The sequence below is a fragment of the Actinia tenebrosa genome, unplaced genomic scaffold (assembly GCF_029948245.1).
Source record: "Actinia tenebrosa isolate PJP-AT-01 unplaced genomic scaffold, QUT_ActTen_1.0 PGA_scaffold14__42_contigs__length_11649687, whole genome shotgun sequence".
NCBI classification, from domain to species: Eukaryota; Metazoa; Cnidaria; class Anthozoa; order Actiniaria; family Actiniidae; genus Actinia; species Actinia tenebrosa.
This window is the reverse complement of record NW_028292574.1, coordinates 1,330,968-1,350,017: the sequence shown is the minus strand read 5'-3', so window position 1 is coordinate 1,350,017 and position 19,050 is coordinate 1,330,968. Positions and strand designations below refer to the sequence as shown.

Here is a 19,050-nt window from a genome sequence, read left to right as displayed (position 1 = left end):
GGGGAGGGTTGAATAGTCAGCAGGGAAAGGCTGGGGTTGATGAATTGTAAATAGTATGCTTATTAATATGATTAACTTTTATAAAAAGATCTCTAACCCGCCTAATTAGTATTCTTAACTTTTATAAAGATCTCTAACCCGCCTAATTAGTATGCTTAACTTTTATAAAGAGTCGTGTCCTTTGGAATTCTACAAGGTTTATTAATCAATAAGTTTGTACATGAATACATGCCAATATCATAGATATTACTTATTCGCGTACCCAAAGTTGATATTAAAACCATGAAATAAATATTTTTCCACCTAAATATAAAATGCAATTTAAGGCAATTCATTTAAAACACCCAATAAATTTACTTTCCTCTTGTCAGCTTTATTGAGAACGTTCAATGCATTCTCTCCTCTCGTCTCACTTAAATGTCGGTTAATCGCACAAATTAACAAATAAAGCTTTTTAGGTGGATAACGCTCTCCATTTTTCTTGGTCACTTCGCCAACGAACTTACACAACCAAAAGTTTAAGGTATTTGGCAACATGTGCTCCAGATTAACTGTCAGATCTTGAACGTCATCACCTTTGAGACCGGCCTCTCCAACGTGTTCTAACATTGCTAATTTATTTGGCCGTTGTTCCTGCCATTCCTCGAAAACTTTTATGCCCCATTTAGTGTTGTATTGAGTAGCTTTTGGAGTAGCTTCCGACACTAAACTGGACTCTTCTTCTTTACTCTTTGCAGAGCGAAACCGATCAGCCATGTTTCTACTACAACCTCTCTATGAAAATGAACTGCTAAATTCAGTGTTCAATATTTCGAAACTCCTTTGGGAGAACTCATTCCGGCAACTAAGCCATGAAAGAATTTTGTTATTATCAATGAATAATATGCTATTCAATTTCGTCATACAATCAACTAAGTCCTCATTTGTTAATAACATTTCAAAATTCATGAATTATTAATTCATTTCACATATATATGCAGTCAATGTCATTAGCGTTGTCCACCGAAAAAAGACATTTACACATTTACACATTTAGACTAAAAGATATATCACGTGTTTCATTATGTATTCTTTGCCTCGTGTGCGTCACAGCCTGAACTTTAAATTTAAAATTCAACTCGCAAATCGAAAATCAAGAATGCCCTGACCATTTAGTGAGCATTTAAGATGGAGAATGGTATTTCAGTATTTGTTTTATGCCAGAACCTTCGAGGAAACACGTGATATTTCTTTTAGTCTAAATGTGTAAATGTGTAAATTTATGTCTTTTTTTTGGTGGACAACGTTAATAACATTGACTGTATGTACAAAAGTATAACAAAAGTATATTAGAAATTATAAGATACCATGTCTGATATTTTTTTTCAGAAAGCCCTAGTGATAGGCAACCCGAAAAAACATATCGGCAATGATAATCCATAATTTTGATATACTTTTGATATACCTGTATTGGCAAGTTGGTATATACTAAATCACATATATGTCTTAAATTTGCAATCAACATTCATAATGTCAATTATCTTTGCATGGATTGTCTCTCATTTCAATTCATGACAACTAGACATTTCGAACATTTACGTTACATTTCTTTCCGAAACCTTCATTTTCTTCCATGTGTCGACTCAAAACATGGGTTAGAGACGACAAATTGAAGAAAAGCCAGGGAAAAGAACTGGCATGCAAAGATAATATATATATTTAGGCACTGCCTAAAAGCGGAGCTCCCGATACGCAAGTCACAGGGAGAACAATTTGAATGAAATTGAAAGGTAAAAATAAGATCGGGGAAAAAATCTTCAATTTTTTATTATTCGAGATGAAGAAAATTTCTCCCATAATAAAAACCATGCAGTGAAATCGAATTGAAATGCACTACTTTGTTTTCTTTGTGCGAGTATACTCTCCCACTTAGGAATTTTGTATACAACTCACCACCACCCCCAGGGGCTAGTTTTGTTCTTGGAAGATTCTTCGACAAAGTTTTCCAAGGCCGACAGTTTTAGGCTTTGAATCTCTTTTACTTAAAAAAAAGAAAAAACAAAGGTAACTACAGATAATACAATACAATATCAAGTTTAGTGAAATTTACCTCGGATGTCTTTTATTGAAATCGAAAATCTGGAGATTTAGGGCAAATCAAGACCAAAAAACAGACTTGAGAACTGGTTAAGGTGAGCAGAAAATAAGCTTACTTTAATTACGTCTTTCAAAGAACGAGACGAAGTTTACATTCAGTTAAACTTGATAATTAAAGTAAGCTTATTTTCTGCTCACCTTAACCAGTTTAAGTCTGTTTTTTGGTCTTGATTTGCCCTACCTCTTAAATGGTAGGATCATTAAGACGTCTGATATATTGCCATCTAGTATGGCACTTTCGTAGGGCTAGTGATACTCGTAGGTTGGAGAGAATCCAGGAAAGGGCATTAAGGGCCGTTTATAGGGACACAAAGTCCAGCTATACTCAGTTATTGAATAGGGCGAATCTGCCTACACTGTTAAATAGACGTCTTCAAGACATTTGTATTCTGATGTATAAAGTTAAACACACCAAGATGTGTTCCGAAGCTATTACTAACATGTTCAAACCTCGTGATTCTTGTTACAGCCTTAGAAGCTCAGATTTTCTTATACCTAGATTTAACACAGTCACGTTTGGTAAGCATTCCCTTAGATATCTAGGTCCCATACTTTGGAGCAAATTAGACAAAAAAGACAGATTAAGCAAATCCTTAGGTGATTTTAAAAATCGCATCCGTAAAAAAAACTTTACATCTTTAATTGACAACGCATGTAGAGGGCGTTTTTTATGTAATAGTTGAAAGGCTGATTAGGATTTTATTACATTATTATCAAAACATTAGAATATTTATATTTTATATTTTATATTTATAAAATAATTTTTTAGTACTTTATTGAATTAATTTTTAGTCTTAATTAATATCATTGTATATCTTATGATTTGATTTTATTATTATACCTTAGGTGTCTCCTATTAGTAGAGGGTTTTCCCTCAGCTAGTTATTTTCTTGACACGTTAATAAAGTATCTATCTATCTATCTATCTATCTATCTATCTATCTATCTATCTATCTATCTATCTATCTATCTTTAGATTCATGGATGGCCCTAGTGTAACCTAATAATAGATAGCATTTTTCGTACTCTTAAAAACGTGCTATTTCAATCCAAATACAGTGGATTGACAGATATTGATGCTGTTTCTCCTCCCTAGGAGTCACTCTTTCATTGCTTTTGTTTTCAAATTTTACGAACTTCACAAACCTAGCTATGTTACATTAGGGAACATGGTCGTGGATTCTGCGGTTTCTTAATCGATCAAAAACCCAATATGATACGAAATCAGGTTAGATCATGCTTAACACTGTCTACTGATGCCCCCAAACATCCACTCAGTATTTAAGTTTCATTAGGAAATCGGGACGAAAATTTCAAGTAAGTTCGTATAAACTTCACTAGGTCCTAGGGTTTGAAGAAATTTCAAAATGATCAAAAAACGTGCATCTTCATGAAAAATTGCAATATCTTTCCACCGTTTTAATGTAGTGCTACTAAATCCAAGCACAGACAGTCTAGATACCTGTACTAGATGTCCTCAAAATTTCATGCAAAAATATTCAGTAGATTTTGAGTTAGAAGGATTTTCTTGGCCAAAGTTGTCGAAATGTGCGTAACCGAAAAGTAGCTGTTTTGAGCAAATCTAACCATTCGAAGCGGATAATGATAACTTCTTACAAACATTGAGGATAGGAATGGATTTTATACCAGTTGATAAGAGGTTTCTTCCGCACACTACACCAAAAGTGGAGGATAAAATAACATAATTCTAGGAAGATTTTTTATATGTACCCCTGTAAAATGGCGTTCAAGTTACAAATGGGAAAGTTAGGGTTAAGTTGGAATAAAGTTATCTCCAGGTTCCATTTTGTTCGCGAAACTTAATCTCTTGCCATGAATAGAATCAATTCGGTGAATCCTAATACACAATTGAGTTGCTTTCGCTAATTTGCTTGTTTTGAATTTTTAATCTCCAACATTAAAACGTTACAAAAGGGAACATCGGCGAAAAACACCGAAATTATAGCTTCTTCTACAAGACTTTTTTGTAAGACTTTTTGATGTAGAATTCTAATATGCGCTTCACCAACTTGTTAGATAGTTTGTAAGAGTGTAAAATAGTGTTTTGTTTTGCAGAATATGGCGTTTCTCCCTTGTTTTATCCGTCAGCATTTAGATACATAATTCGCACGTTTTTGCTGTCATGTGTTTGTAATCTTTAATCTGTAACAGCTGTACAGCTACTTCTAATAATAACATTAGTTCGTCATTTTTATTATTGCATTTGTTTAAATCGTTTCATCAGTGCATTTGCGCATTTACGTAAGAGGCTCATCACTTTTATATGAAAGAAAACGGAGGATGAGCTACATAGTCGTGATTTTTGAATTTTAAAACATTTTACTAAATAACCTTACTTTACAAACTCAAGGCAGTCAAGATGCTGACACATGGTGCAACATTGCACGCAACAGCATGCAGCGTGTCTACCCCATGTTGTTGCACGCAATGTTACATGCAGCAATTCTGAAGTTGAATCGCGTTCTGCTGTTGCAACATTGTGCGCAACAAATGTCATCATGTGAACATGTTTGCAACATTTTGAAATTTCCAGCCAATCAGCTTGCACCAAATTTATGAGTGCGGACCAAATATCTTAGCATAGCAGGCTGACACAAGCGATGTTGCATGATATTGTTGCAATGTCACTCCGATTCAAATTTGTTGCTTGCAATGTTGCGTGCAATGTTGCACCGTGTGTCAGCAACTTAAACGCCATTGAAATCTTGATGATAACATAAAGGCCATAACTATAATAAGTATAGCTGAAGTTACTTGCACTACTTCAATCGTTTGTTGCATTGCACTTTGTAAAAATACCATTAAACTTCAAGCAAACAAAAAACAATCGAACACTGTGTGTCATCAGCACTAATGACGACTTCTAAAGTAACGTAAAACATAGTTAAGACGTACGATAGAGTTCAAACTACTTCGTTCATTATTTTTATCATTGCATTCGTTTAAATCGTTTCATTATTGCATTAGCGCATTTACGTAAGAGCCTCATAGCTTTTATATGACTAACAAAACGAAGGATGTTTGACACGGTCGTGAGTTTTGAATCTTAACACATTTTGCTAAATAACCTTGCTTTACAAACTCACGGCAGTTATGGTGCTGACACACGGTGAAACATTGCATGCAACATTGCACGCAAAAGGACTGTCGTAGCGTGTGTCTACCACAAACTTGTTGCACGCAACGTTGCATGCAACAATTCTGAAGTTGAATCGCGCTCTACAAATTTCATTATGTGAACATGTCTGCAACATTACCTGCAACATTTTGAAATTTAAAGCGAAACAGCTTGCACCAAATTTATGAGTGCGGACTAAATATCTTAACATAGCAGGCTGACACAAGCGATGTTGCATGATTTTATTCCAATGTATCTCCGATTCAAATTTATTGCTTGCTGATGAGTGCAATGTTGCACCGTGTGTCAGCAACTTAAACGCCATTGAAATTTTGATGATAACATAAAGGCCATAACTATAATAAGTATAGCTGAAGTTACTTGCACTACTTCAATCGTTTGTTGCATTGCACTGTGTAAAAATACCATTAAACGTCAAGCAAACAAAACACAACTGAACACTGGGTATCACCAGCACTAATAACGACTTCTAAAGTAATGTAAAACTTAGTTAAGAAGTACCATAGAGACCAAACTACTTTGTGGCTGTATTTATTTCGATAAAAAATATTGTAGTTTTTAGTCAAAACTCTGTGCATGGGCAATTAGTGTAAGATATTTGTTATCAGTTTCAAAGAACATCATATCAACACAAGACTTAGTAAAAGGTTACATTAGGCAACTATTACAGCGAGTGGTTGTAATATTATTTTTTAAATCGATTTTAATCCCGGAAAAACATTTCCTAAAAAGAAAACAGTACGATAATGGTGTTGTCTAAGCATTCTGATCCACCATTTTGCACTATTTATTTAAAAAGAATAAAGAAGAATGACAAAAAATTGAAGCCAAATATGAAGTTACATAAGGGAACTATCGAAGTAACTGGTTTTAGTACACTTTTTATAATCGATTTTTACCCCCAAAAAACTTTCTCAGAAGGTGAACAGCCATGGTAATACTCTTCAAAAAGCATCTCGATTTACCATATCACCTTTATTATATGAAATAAATAAAAAGAAATGACAGAAAATTGAAGGCGAATGTGGAGTTACATAAGGGAACGCCTTGAGTTACAAAAGGGAACCTCCGGTTACATTAGGGAACGTGTCAGGTTACATTGGGGAACATCAGGTTACATTAGGGAGCTCTTGAAGTTACATTAGGGATCGCGATCCCTTTTGTAACCGCAATGAGTTACAAAAGGGATCAAATGTTACAAAAGGGAGCGTGCCAAGTTACATTAGGGCCCCATGAATCTATCTATCTATCTATCTATCTATCTGTCTGTCTATCTATCTATCTATCTATCTATCTATCTGTCTGTCTGTCTATCTATCTATCTATCTATCTATCTATCTATCTATCTGTCTGTCTGTCTGTCTATCTATCTGTCTGTCTGTCTGTCTGTCTATCTATCTATCTATCTATCTATCTATCTATCTATTTAAGAACAACTCAGACAAAATAGAAAATGATGCAAAAGGCAATGCAAAATACAAAATGATGAATTTCTTGTCAGTAAATTGGCGTTTATAAATGTTTTTGAATATTTTTTAGCTTTTTAAATTGAAAGTCTAGGTCTATGCAACAACATCTCTCAACAACACAATTTAAGCTCATTTTTATAATCATAGTTGCTCGAACTGCTCAATAATCAGTTGAATGTTTGGTGTAAATTTATATTTCATTCAAGAATTAAATAAATTATCTGTAGAAAGATATAAAATTATTGAAATGAATGAATGAAAGTCTTCTTTGTTTTGCCGATGGGACCCCGCGATAGGAGACGAACAAAGCTGCATCTTTATTGAACGAAAAACATACTCTAAATCTAAAAAGCTTTTCGCTGTTGTATCACAGTTGGTTAAAAACAACCAAATTGTTAAGGATTTACAAAGCTAAATAAATAAAGGACGAATATTTGTTGTCGTAATATGCTCTCCGTGTTATTTTTCCTCCAGCATTAAAATAAATTAAACTTATCTATAGAAATATTAAAAGTTTTGAGGGTAAGTCTTTGATTTGTCAATTCGTCGAGAAAAATGCTTATCAAAAAATATATATACATACGATTGTTTACTAAAAAACACACACCTGAATTCTTGAAAAACACTTCTTGATCCATCTTTGACTACAGGAAAGTTTTTTTAAATTGTTTTTGGTCTATAACTTGTCCTAAAGCGATTTATTTCTGTGCATTTAAGGTTGGTGCCTACTAATTGCGAAACATTTTTTTTTTTTTTTCAAATTGTGCCAGTCATTTAAACCACCCAAGAGGCCACTGGAATCCGTTAAAAAAAATTGGGGGTACCCACGCATCTTGGCGAGATAATTGACGTTAAGCACCGATGACTTAAGCACTTTTTTACGAAAGGGGAAAAAATCATATTACGAAGTTGTTTTGATCGATTTTATCTGAAATTTGTTTCAAATAAACGACTATTTGTGCTCTTTATATCAAATTTATTATATGACCGTGAATCTTAGAGCCTGGACACTAGCAAATCGAGCAATCTGATTGGATAGATCGCATCGCGGACTGGTCTAAATTCTCCGGTATTAACAGGTCCGATCGCATATTAATCTTACGGCGAAAACATTTTGTCCTTTTCAATGAAAAGTGTTCATGTAATAAAACTCTTATCTACCGAGCTTGGTCGCTCTGTACGGGATAATCTTGACCTCGGTCGGGTACAGACCTCGGTCAAGATTATCCCGTACAGACCTCCCGCTCGGTTAATAAGATCTAAATAATAATTTTCTTTGTCAGTATGCTCTTTGCGTGAACGTTTTTGAATATACTTTTTATTGAGTGAAAGACAGTTTATGTAAATACGAGGTCTTCCAACGACAAAAGTTAATTTTATGTAATTGTACTCGCAGGAAAAGCTAAATGAATGGCTGATATTTGGTGTAATGTGTAATTCCTTTTCAATTTTCATTTAACTTTAAAACAAACTAAGCTTATCTGTACGGAAATATTGAAAAAGTTATTTTATTATTCACCGATCCGAGTCCATCGAAACTGCCGTTTCTAGAAAGTAAAAACATATGATTTTTCGCCAAAAACACCTGAATTCTTGAAAATTAATTTGTAATACACGTTTGACTACATAAATAATAGTCATTGCTGTTGTTCTTGGTCCTAATTCTTCCAAGGCCGACGTTTTCTGTACGTATACCTTTGAGTGTTTTGCTTTTGAAACCCGTTGGAATCCCTCGATGCAGATCCGCAGTAAGTGTGCGCGCTGACAACAATAGCCAACATCCCTAAGAGCGGCATTTGTGAGTAGTTTTGCTTTGACATCAAGCGGGATTCCTGTGTTGTGTACACGGACGGACGGACGGACGGACAGAAGCGACGTCAGCCAAGCCATTAAAGATGGAGTAATATGATCATATTTTTTAGTCAAAGTAATAAGTCTAGCAGCAGAATGAAGAACACGCTGCAATCTATCTAGAAGATTATTGGGCAAGCCAAATAACAGAGAATTACAATAGTCAATCCTAAAAATTACAAAAGCCTGAACAAGTTGTTTAGTGTCTTCAAGGCTCAAGTATCGCCTAATACGAGAAATACATCTAATGTGATAGAACCATAACTTACATACAGCCATAATTTGGCTGTCCATTGACATGGTATCGTCAAGAACAACACCAATGTTCTTAGCATTCGAAGATGACTTGATGTATTCATCACCCATTAGAAGGTAGCCTAACTGATGACTAGGACGATGACTGGCTCTTAAAACTAACAGTTCAGATTTATCATCATTGAGTTGAGGGAAGGAAAAACTGGAGTTACGATTTTCGAGTTACGATTTTCGAGTTACACACTTTTCGAGTTACGCGCTCGGACACACCCATATTTTGGGGCCACGCCCACTTTGACATCTGTGCGTAACTCGATGGGAAACAGCGTTGAAATCAAACTCGAGTTACGTAACTCGAACCCAACAGATTGAACCTTATTTTTCGAGTTACGTGCTATTTCCGTTACTCGATTCTAAAAGTGGACCAATATTTTTTCGAGTTAATAAACTTTTATTTTTTTCGTGTTATTTTTTAGACTGATTTCATAAGTCGAGGTGGTTGTCCCGCTCAACTATTCATTTATATATTTTTTTCGTGATTGTTCATTTTATACTGTGTATATTTACTCGCATTTAATACGTTCTTTACGTATATATCATACAGATATATATTGCTCGAATCATCATTAGTATCATTTTCTCTTGTTTCTCTTTCTCGACATAGCTCGCATGATAGCTACCGCAATATAAAACCAAAAGATATAACTATCTAAAAACTAGTGTGAGCTGCGTCGGTGTTCCTAATGAAACAGTAATGATAAAAAGGTACATTATACACCGTGAAAAGATGAAAAAGCTTACTGACGTTTCGGACGCTAGTACTTCGTCGGAGTAAAAGAGTGCAAAATAAAACCCTTGCAATGTAAAACCATTAAAACCATAAAACTATAAAACAGTCCGGTCATTTTTAGTCAATAAACAGTACGATCGCTGCCTACCTGTATCATTTTTTAGCCCGCCCGCAAGGGAATTTTTTATTTGATTTGATGTGTATATTTTTATTTTAATTCCGTTGATTTATTGTGAAGTAAATTCTTGTTGTCTTTCAAATCAACTCGAAAAAATATTTGGCCAGGTATTGAAGGCTGAAACGACAAATAAACCTGCGTGTCATCAGCGTAGAAATGATAACTCATATCGTGATAACGCATGACCTCATCCAGCGGAGAGTTGTATAGTGAATAAAGGATAGGTCCGAGCACTGACCCTTGAGGAACACCACAGTTTAACACATGGTCATCAGAGGTATGTCCATCCAGACAAACATGCTGCGTCCTACCCTTAAGATAGGAATGGAACCAGGAAAAGGCAGTACCAGCAATACCATAGCGGATGAATAAACGATTTAACAATATATCATGATTGACAGTGTCAAATGCAGATGAAAGGTCCAGCATTAACAACAAAACACAACCTTTGTCATCAATAGATCGAATAATGTCATTGTGAATCTTGAGTAGTGCAGTCTCTGTGCTGTGGTAGCGCTTATATGCTGATTGGAATTTTTCATCTAAATCGTTAGGGATGATATAATGGTCAAGTTGAGATGCAACAGCCTTTTCAACGCATTTTGATAGAAATGTTAAGTTAGAAATAGGTCTGTAATTCTGCAACGTATCCTTATCCAGCGACGACTTCTTAATGATGGGAGTGACAGCTGCTCTTTTTAGTTGTGAAGGAACCACGCCATGGCTCAGACTCATATTGGTAACTCTTGTGATGACAGGAAGCAAAATGTCAAAACAGTCTTTCATTAACACTGCAGGCAGAGGATCAAGACTAGATGACTTGCACAATGACTTGCCAACCAGCTTGGACAAGTCAAGTTCGGTGACAGGAACAAACTCAGTCAACTCCACAGGACAAAGAGAGTCCATGAAGGGGTTGACAGCATTCATACATTTAACATCAAGGATGAGAGGACGAGTAGAGTAAATAAGAATGAGAGTCAGTAGGTTTGTAATGGACACTTGTGCTAAGACGGTCGTCATTAACACTAAGCAAGATGTCAAGGAAAGTGACCGATGTTTCACTAACCTCCCACGTAAAGTCTAAGGCAGGGTGAAAACAAAAGAGATGAAAGAATCTAAGTCATAACGGGAACAAGAAGTAGCACCAATACAATCATCACTATACCGTCCAAAAAACTCAGGTTTAGGTCCAGTATACTGTTGAAAAACAAGGTTTCCGATATAACCAACAAACAAATTGGCGTAACAAGGGCCCATCGTAGTACCTATAGCAACACCGTTTACCTGCTATAAACAAGGGGTGTTTAACTAGAGCGTATCACCGTAGTTTTACAGCGTAGTTTATTTTATCATTTGCAAGGGTTTGCTCTTTATACGTTAACTTTGCAAGCTGTATAGCTTTAATCATACATGCATGTATGTTCAGTGATAATGTTAGCTGAGAAAGCAGGATGGATACGGATTCTAATGACCACCAGTTGGTTCATTGAACTACCTTTTTGTGCAATGCTGACATTACGACTTATGCGTACAATGCAATTTTAGAGACAGATAGAGAGAAACAAGCACTAGCATCGACCCACGTCCTTTTTCGTTGTTGTCTTATGCTAAGAATCTGATGTGCTTTTTTTTCAACAGTTTCGATCGGGTTTTCAAAGACATCTCTAACTGTATCAGAGAGTGATGGTAATGTGACAGTGTGTATGAACAGACAAGGTGAAGCCAGGGACCTAGGGGGAGGAGGAGTCCCCTTGGAAGCACTAAGCGTAAGGTAAAAGATGTTCTTGATAACCCTTACCAGATGTAGTTAAATTTTAGATTAAGTTAAATTATCCTGACATATTGCTTAGGGCACTTTTTATTATCATATTTTAGAGTATATTATGAAATGATTATCTGGTATATAACGAGTGAGAGGGTTTGGGTTTGGGTGGAAAAACGTTTCCTATTAATATCAAATCGTGTTTTTATCTAGTGTTTTGCAGCAAACTTTTATTATTATTTGTAGTAGTAAGGTGGATTTCATTTCATTTCATTTTTGTTTGTTTACTTATATTTTCTTTGAACCGCCAAGGTTTAAGGTGTTTTTTTGTCTGTTTTTTTTTGGTAATGTACGATTGAAAAGTGGCATCACTGTCATAATTATCTTTCACGAATTTCAAGCACGTGATTGTCTGTGTCATTATCTAATTTGATTTAACTTTATTTGGTACTTTTACAGGCTGTCCACAGTTCAGGGCACTGCTGCTTCAAATGATGATTTCACTCCCCTTAATTCTATTCTTGTGCATTTTGGATTAAACGAAACGTTTAAATGCATAAACGTATCTATAATTAATGATAATAAACCAGAGCATATGGAGACATTCTACATAACCATGACAAAAGGCTCAAGCTATGTTACTGTGAATGAGACCCGGAACAAGTTGACAGTAAACATTATGAACGATGATAAAGGTTAGTGTGATATTAATAGATACTTAGTATTAGTATGTGGTATTAGTATTAGTATGTGGTATTAGTATTAGTATGTGGTATTAGTATTAGTATGTGGTATTAGTATGTGGCATTAGTATGTGGCATTAGTATGTGGCATTAGTATGTGGCATTAGTATGTGGCATTAGTATGTGGCATTAGTATGTGGCATTAGTATGTGGCATTAGTATGTGGCATTAGTATGTGGTATTAGTATGTGGCATTAGTATGTGGCATTATTAGTATGTGGCATTAGTATGTGGTATTAGTATGTGGTATTAGTATGTGGTATTAGTATGTGGTATTAGTATGTGGCTATTAGTATGTGGTATTAGTATGTGGTATTAGTATGTGGTATTAGTATGTGGTATTAGTCTGTGGTATTAGTATGTGGTATTAGTATGTGGTATTAGTCGGTGGTATTAGTATGTGGTATTAGTATGTGGTATTAGTATGTGGTATTAGTATGTGGTATTAGTCTGTGGTCTTCGTATGTGGTCTTCGTCTGTGGTCTTAGTCTGTGGTATTCGTCTGTGGTCTTCAGTCTGTGGTATTCGTATGTGGTCTTATCTAGTGGTCTGTCGTCTGTATGTGGTCTTCGTCTGTGGTATTAGTCTGTGGTATTAGTCTGTGGTCTTCGTCTGTGGTCTTAGTCTGTGGTCTTAGTCTGTGGTCTTCGTATGTGGTATTAGTATGTGGTATTAGTATGTGGTCTTATGTGGTATGTGGTCTTCGTATGTGGTATTAGTCTGTGGTATTCGTATGTGGTCTTCGTCTGTGGTATTAGTATGTGGTATTAGTATGTGGTCTTCGTCTGTGGTCGTCTGTGGTCTTCGTCTGTGGTCTTAGTCTGTGGTAGGTGGTCTTAGTCTGTGGTCTTCGTCTGTGGTCTTCGTATGTGGTCTTCGTATGTGGTCTTAGTATGTGGTCTTCGTCTGTGGTATGTGGTCTTCGTATGTGGTATTAGTATGTGGTATTAGTATGTGGTCTTAGTATGTGGTATTAGTCTGTGGTCTTCGTATGTGGTATTCGTATGTGGTATTCGTATGTGGTCTATTAGTATGTGGTATTAGTATGTGGTATTAGTATGTGGTATTAGTATGTGGTATTAGTATGTGGTATTAGTATGTGGTATTAGTATGTGGTATTAGTATGTGGTATTAGTATGTGGTATTAGTATGTGGTATTAGTATGTGGTATTAGTATGTGGTATTAGTATGTTGGTATTAGTATGTGGTATTAGTATGTGGTATTAGTATGTGGTATTAGTATGTGGTATTAGTATGTGGTATTAGTATGTGGTATTAGTATGTGGTATTAGTATGTGTATTAGTATGTGGTAGTATGTGGTATTAGTATGTGGTATTAGTATGTGGTATTAGTATGTGGTATTAGTATGTGGTATTAGTATGTGGTATTAGTATGTGGTATTAGTATGTGGTATTAGTATGTGGTATTAGTATGTGGTATTAGTATGTGGTATTAGTATGTGGTATTAGTATGTGGTATTAGTATGTGGTATTAGTATGTGGTATTAGTATGTGGTATTAGTATGTGGTATTAGTATGTGGTATTAGTATGTGGTATTAGTATGTGGTATTAGTATGTGGTATTAGTATGTGGTATTAGTATGTGGTATTAGTAGTAGTAGTACTAGTAGTAGTAGTAGTAGTAGTAGTAGTAGTAGTAGTAGTAGTAGTAGTAGTAGTAGTAGTAGTAGTAGTAGTAGTAGTCGTATAGGGTATAGGAAATCGCACGATCTCGAGTACAATTTGGAAATTAATAGACACGAGTAATGTTTTGAAAGTTCTTTTAATTGCACTCGCCTAAAGCCTCGTGCAATTACAAGAACTTTCAAAACATTACGAGTGTCTATTAATTCCAAATTATACTAGAAGATCGTGCGATTTTTTGTTTATAGTTCACTTAACAAAATTTCAGTAAAATATGCGAAGCGACGCCGTTCATCTTTGTCTATTTGGCGGCCGATTTTCAGTCCATCGCGCAGCTGAAATGCATAAAAAAGATTAGTTCTTACGGCTTAGTAGTACATTCAACAAAATTACTCGACTCTGATTGGTCGAGAGGAGTACAATTATAGCGTTAATTGTACTCCGTAGGAGTACCGAATTAAGTCGCTATGGCAACACGGCCAAAACAATGTCAAAACAATTATTTTCTATATCATTTTGTACTTAAAAAACATATAAATAAAATTTTAAAGCCGTAAGAACTAATCTTTTTTATGCATTTCAGTTGCGTGATGGACTGAAAATCGGCCGCCAAATAGACAAAGATGAACGGCGTCGTTTCGCATTTTTTTACTGAAATTTTGTTAAGTGAACTATAAACGAGAAAGTCGAGTGCAATTAAAGAACTTTCAAAACATTACGAGTGTCTATTAATTCCAAATTGTACGAGAAGATCGTGCGATTTCCTATATGTATGTGGTATTAGGCTGTGGTATTAGTTTGTGGTATTAGTAGTATTACGTAGTAGTGTTAGTGGTATTAGACGATAAAAATGTCTTCAAAATCAGTAAAAAGTTGAAATTAAACTATCATATATTGTCTATATTCTTCATAGAAGAATTAAACATTAAACTTAAGGATGGTGCCTACTATTGTCTACACCAAGGGATTCCCGCGGGTTTCAAAAGAAAAACACACAAAGGTACAGAAAACATCGGCTTGGGACAAATTTAAGACCAAGAACAACAGCAATAACTATTAATTATGTAGTCAAACATGGATTACTAAGTAATCTTCAAGAATTCAGGTGTTTTTGGCGAAAATTCATATGTTATTACTTTCTAGAAAAAGCAGTTTCGATCGCCTTGGATCGATGAATAATAAAATAACTTTTTCAATATTTCCTTATAGATAAACTAAGTTTGTCTTAAAGTTAAATGAAAATTGAAAAGGAATCACACATTACACCAAATATCAACCATTCATTTCGGTTTTCCGGTTAAACTTTTGTCGTTGGCAGACCTCGTATTATACAAACTGTCTCACTCGCTCAAACATATACAGTCAATTCAAAAAATGTTGTCGTCGACCAACTCAAGCCTACGCGACTGGACCGAAATGAACTCTGGATAGCAATCATTGAAGCCGAATTGACTCCATAATTTTATCTGACTAGATTTGCCTGGTTTACAGCACGAACCTTCGTAGGCGAGCGGAAAGTGTTGAAGGAGACGTTTTTTTTAATGCCTTAATATTTTCGGAATTGTGAACTGAATCATAACTACTTTGTTTTTCTTTCCCTAAACCCGAAGACATGCATTTAATGGATTGTTTCTCGCATTATTATCTTATTACTAGCGGGGATAATTAATTCAGAACGAATATTTAACCGCTTCAGTGATTTTTACCCATATTCCTTTCGGTGCAGTCGCGTATTGAGCCGGTCGAGGACAACGTTTTTTGAATTGACTGTATTCAAAAACGTTCACGCAAAAGGCATACCGAAAGAAAATTTTTATTTTCATTCATTATATCTGTCTCTTGCACTCCTAGTGAAGTTGAACTGAATGTTAGTTTTTATTTTACGAAAGCTTTTGCCTGGTTCTTGCTTTGCCAGTTCAAGACTGCCGTGAAACATTCATGTAAAGCCTTCCCTTTTCCGACTTTAAAAAATACTTTTAGATACCATTTGTTTAAGGAAATATTTCTTCTACACAGGAAGTAATTATTAATTATTGTTCTTCGAATTAAATAAGTTTTCTGGTACTTTGAAGGCTTGAAATATCGCTTTTTCTTCAGCTTGTAAAACCACGAGGAGAGGGAAGGAGCTAGTGCAAACACGCCAAAAACTGAGCTGGTCACGCTGTTTTGTAACGCCGCGTCACGCTTGTCACGCTTTTAGCACCCGATTTATCCTCAAAAAATACTTTAAAAAATCATAACTTTTTAAAACGCGTGGGTAGCCCCATTTTTTTTTTCATCCAAAATATAAGAGAAATATTCAGATATTTTTTATACTAGAATTTCTAAAATAAAAATGGTTTTGGATGCAAATGTAGGCAAAAATGTAGTATCCCTTCAGAACCATATTTTACACTTTTGAGGGAAAAATTTGGTTAAAAAATGGTTTCTCATATGATACAAGAAGGTTATACATTTTATATAAAGAACACAACTAGTTGTTTATTGGAAACAAGTTCCAGATAAAATCTATCAAAACAACTTCGAAATATGATTTTTTCCCCTTTCGTAAAAAAGTGCTTACGTCATCGGTGTTTAACATCAATTATCTCGCTTAGATGCGTGGGTACCCCCAATTTTTTTTACCGGATTCCAGTGGCCTCTTGGGTGGTTTAAATGACTGGCACAATTTGGAAAAAATAAAAATGGTTCGCAATTAGTAGGCACCATCCTTAACAACTGATGTAAAAGAACATCGAAAAAGGTCAAATCTGGATGGTTTTTAGTATACGAACAAGCTAGAAGCAGCAAAGACGCCAAGGAAGGAAACAGCGACAACAAAGCGATGAAAATAGCGAAGAACCTACAGTGACGAATGAGAAAAAAGCCTTTATCGTAGCGTTTTCGATAGTAAATAGAGTTTAAGTTCAAGTGATTAAGATGATGAACAAGACGAGTATTTTGTTTCACACACGAATCAGAACAAACTATTTGCAACGAAATTTATTGAAGAAAAATTACTGTTATTAGGAGGCTCTGGGCAGTTTGGGTCTGGCACACCTAGCCGCATTGAAACGGCTACAACTTCGTCTTTAATAACTCGATCTGCAACCGCTTTTCACACAATTTCAGGAAAGGATTAAAGGCTTCAAAAATGATAAATTAGGTTAAAGCGGCCTTTTCATTGTGACGTAATGATGACATCATAGAAATCGTTTACCGCTTATTTTCTCGAAAACTAGACCTAAACTTTCAAAGCGACTTCCACCAGTCGATAGTATTCATCAAGGCACCCAACATATTGTAATATGAAAAAAAAAATGTATGAGAGCGTTTTCCAAATATTACGCGATGAATATTTTCATGGACTTTTACTATTATTTGCAGCGTGTCAACTTTATACCCTCAAAATCGGGACTTTAATTTAGTGGATTCAATATTTTTAGTAGCTAGAATATAGGTACGGATATAGACACTGTCCTTATTGAGTATGAATCAAATTGTGACTTTCTTTCTAACGTTATGGATTTTTTGATATGAAGCTAAATGACCCCATTTGTTGTCAAAAGCGATTGAAAGTATCGATAAAAGCGGCATTCAAAAAATCGTCGAACAATTTTTTTCTAAATGAAGTCACTAAAAGATGTATCTTTTACAAATATTTTCCTTTAATTTCATATGCATTGAAGGGTTTTAAGGCAGTCAAACAAAAATAAGTACGCTCACAACTAACAGCACACGACCGAGGAATAACACGGAAGTCAAGCGTGAATAATCAACAAGCAGCCGTGAGCGAAAATAGTTACGAGCAGCTTGACTGTTTTAAGCTATAGTAAAAACCTCTTCTTTTTACTGGTAAACAACTGATTCCAACAGTAAATGCTAAGTTTCTCTCAAGCTTAAAGTTTTTGAACTTTTGTCTCAGTGAATTCAACAAGTTTGTTCATCGAAAATCCTCTTTCGTAAACGAGTCCAATGTACCTTCATTTTAGATGTCCATTAGATAACTTGTAATTTTGAAAAGATTGAAGTTCAAGTCATAAGTACGTGTTCTTGGAATACAGCAATGATTTGCTGTATTTCAGTTTAGGTGGAGAATTTTGGACAAATTACAGTCTCATCTACAACTGCAATCAACTCCAAAATGAATGAGTCTCAATCGAGCGACCATTGTTTTGATTTAAAAACAAGCTTGAATGATGTTGTCTCAGATGAGAATTTTTTACATGTGCTGTTTCTGGATTCCTTCAAATGCTTTTCGAAATTTCTCAAGGAATTCCTCTAACACATTTTGTAGTAAAATTAAATAAAGTTTTGTTTGTCGACGGCTTCATGAAGCTTGCTTGTCACTGCCGATGTCTTGTGTACCCATGACGTCACTGCAATCTGCCCAATCAGAAATCGCATGCTAAAATAGCTCAGGCTTGCGCACGGAGCTAAAAGTAGATTTTCAAGAAACTTTCATGGGGCACAGGGATGTGCTATCTTACTTCATATTCTCTTGATGTTGTTATAACACAATGTTGACATTGAAATGTGCCTATGGTTGCACAGCGTCATGATCATAATCACTATCACCATGATCACCACCACCACTACCATCATCACCATCATCATCATTATCATCATCATAGTATCACCAGTACTATCTTCGTCGTTTTCTTCTCCATCATTATTACGAGTATTACAATTTTTCTCCTGAGCTGGTTAATAAATCCTCTTTTCTTTTCTTTTCTTCTTTGTTTTTAAGCTACAGCACAGTTTGAGGAAGAATATAGAGAAATAGAAGAAAATGATGAAAATAAAGTGATCGAACTTGGTTGTGTGATTGAACCACAATCACAGATTCCTTTAAGGATTGGGTAAGAAAATGAACTGGTATTAAAGATTTTATTACTTATACATACTTTATATGTATAAGTATAATACTTTATATTAGTATAGGTAATCATACGGTTTTGAGTTCAATTTGGGATTAATTCGCACGAGAGAATTAAAACACACGAGTGCGAATTACCCCAAATTGAACGAGAAATAGTATGATTACCTAGTAATAAAATATATGAAAAATATTACAAAA

General features: G+C 35.1%; 1 protein-coding gene across 3 annotated transcripts in view; it reads left to right on the top strand.

Annotated features, from left to right (window-relative positions):
* The window catches only part of LOC116288963 (uncharacterized), a 136,290-nt gene that overhangs the window by 109,674 nt on the left and 7,566 nt on the right, over positions 1–19,050 (top strand). For all 3 annotated transcript variants that reach the window (XM_089029969.1, XM_089029968.1, XM_089029970.1), the window contains exons 4-6: positions 11,481–11,613; positions 12,064–12,299; positions 18,721–18,832. In XM_089029969.1, coding sequence (XP_088886095.1) covers positions 11,481–11,613; positions 12,064–12,299; positions 18,721–18,832 — 481 coding nt within the window. The remainder of the gene's footprint in view (positions 1–11,480; positions 11,614–12,063; positions 12,300–18,720; positions 18,833–19,050) is intronic.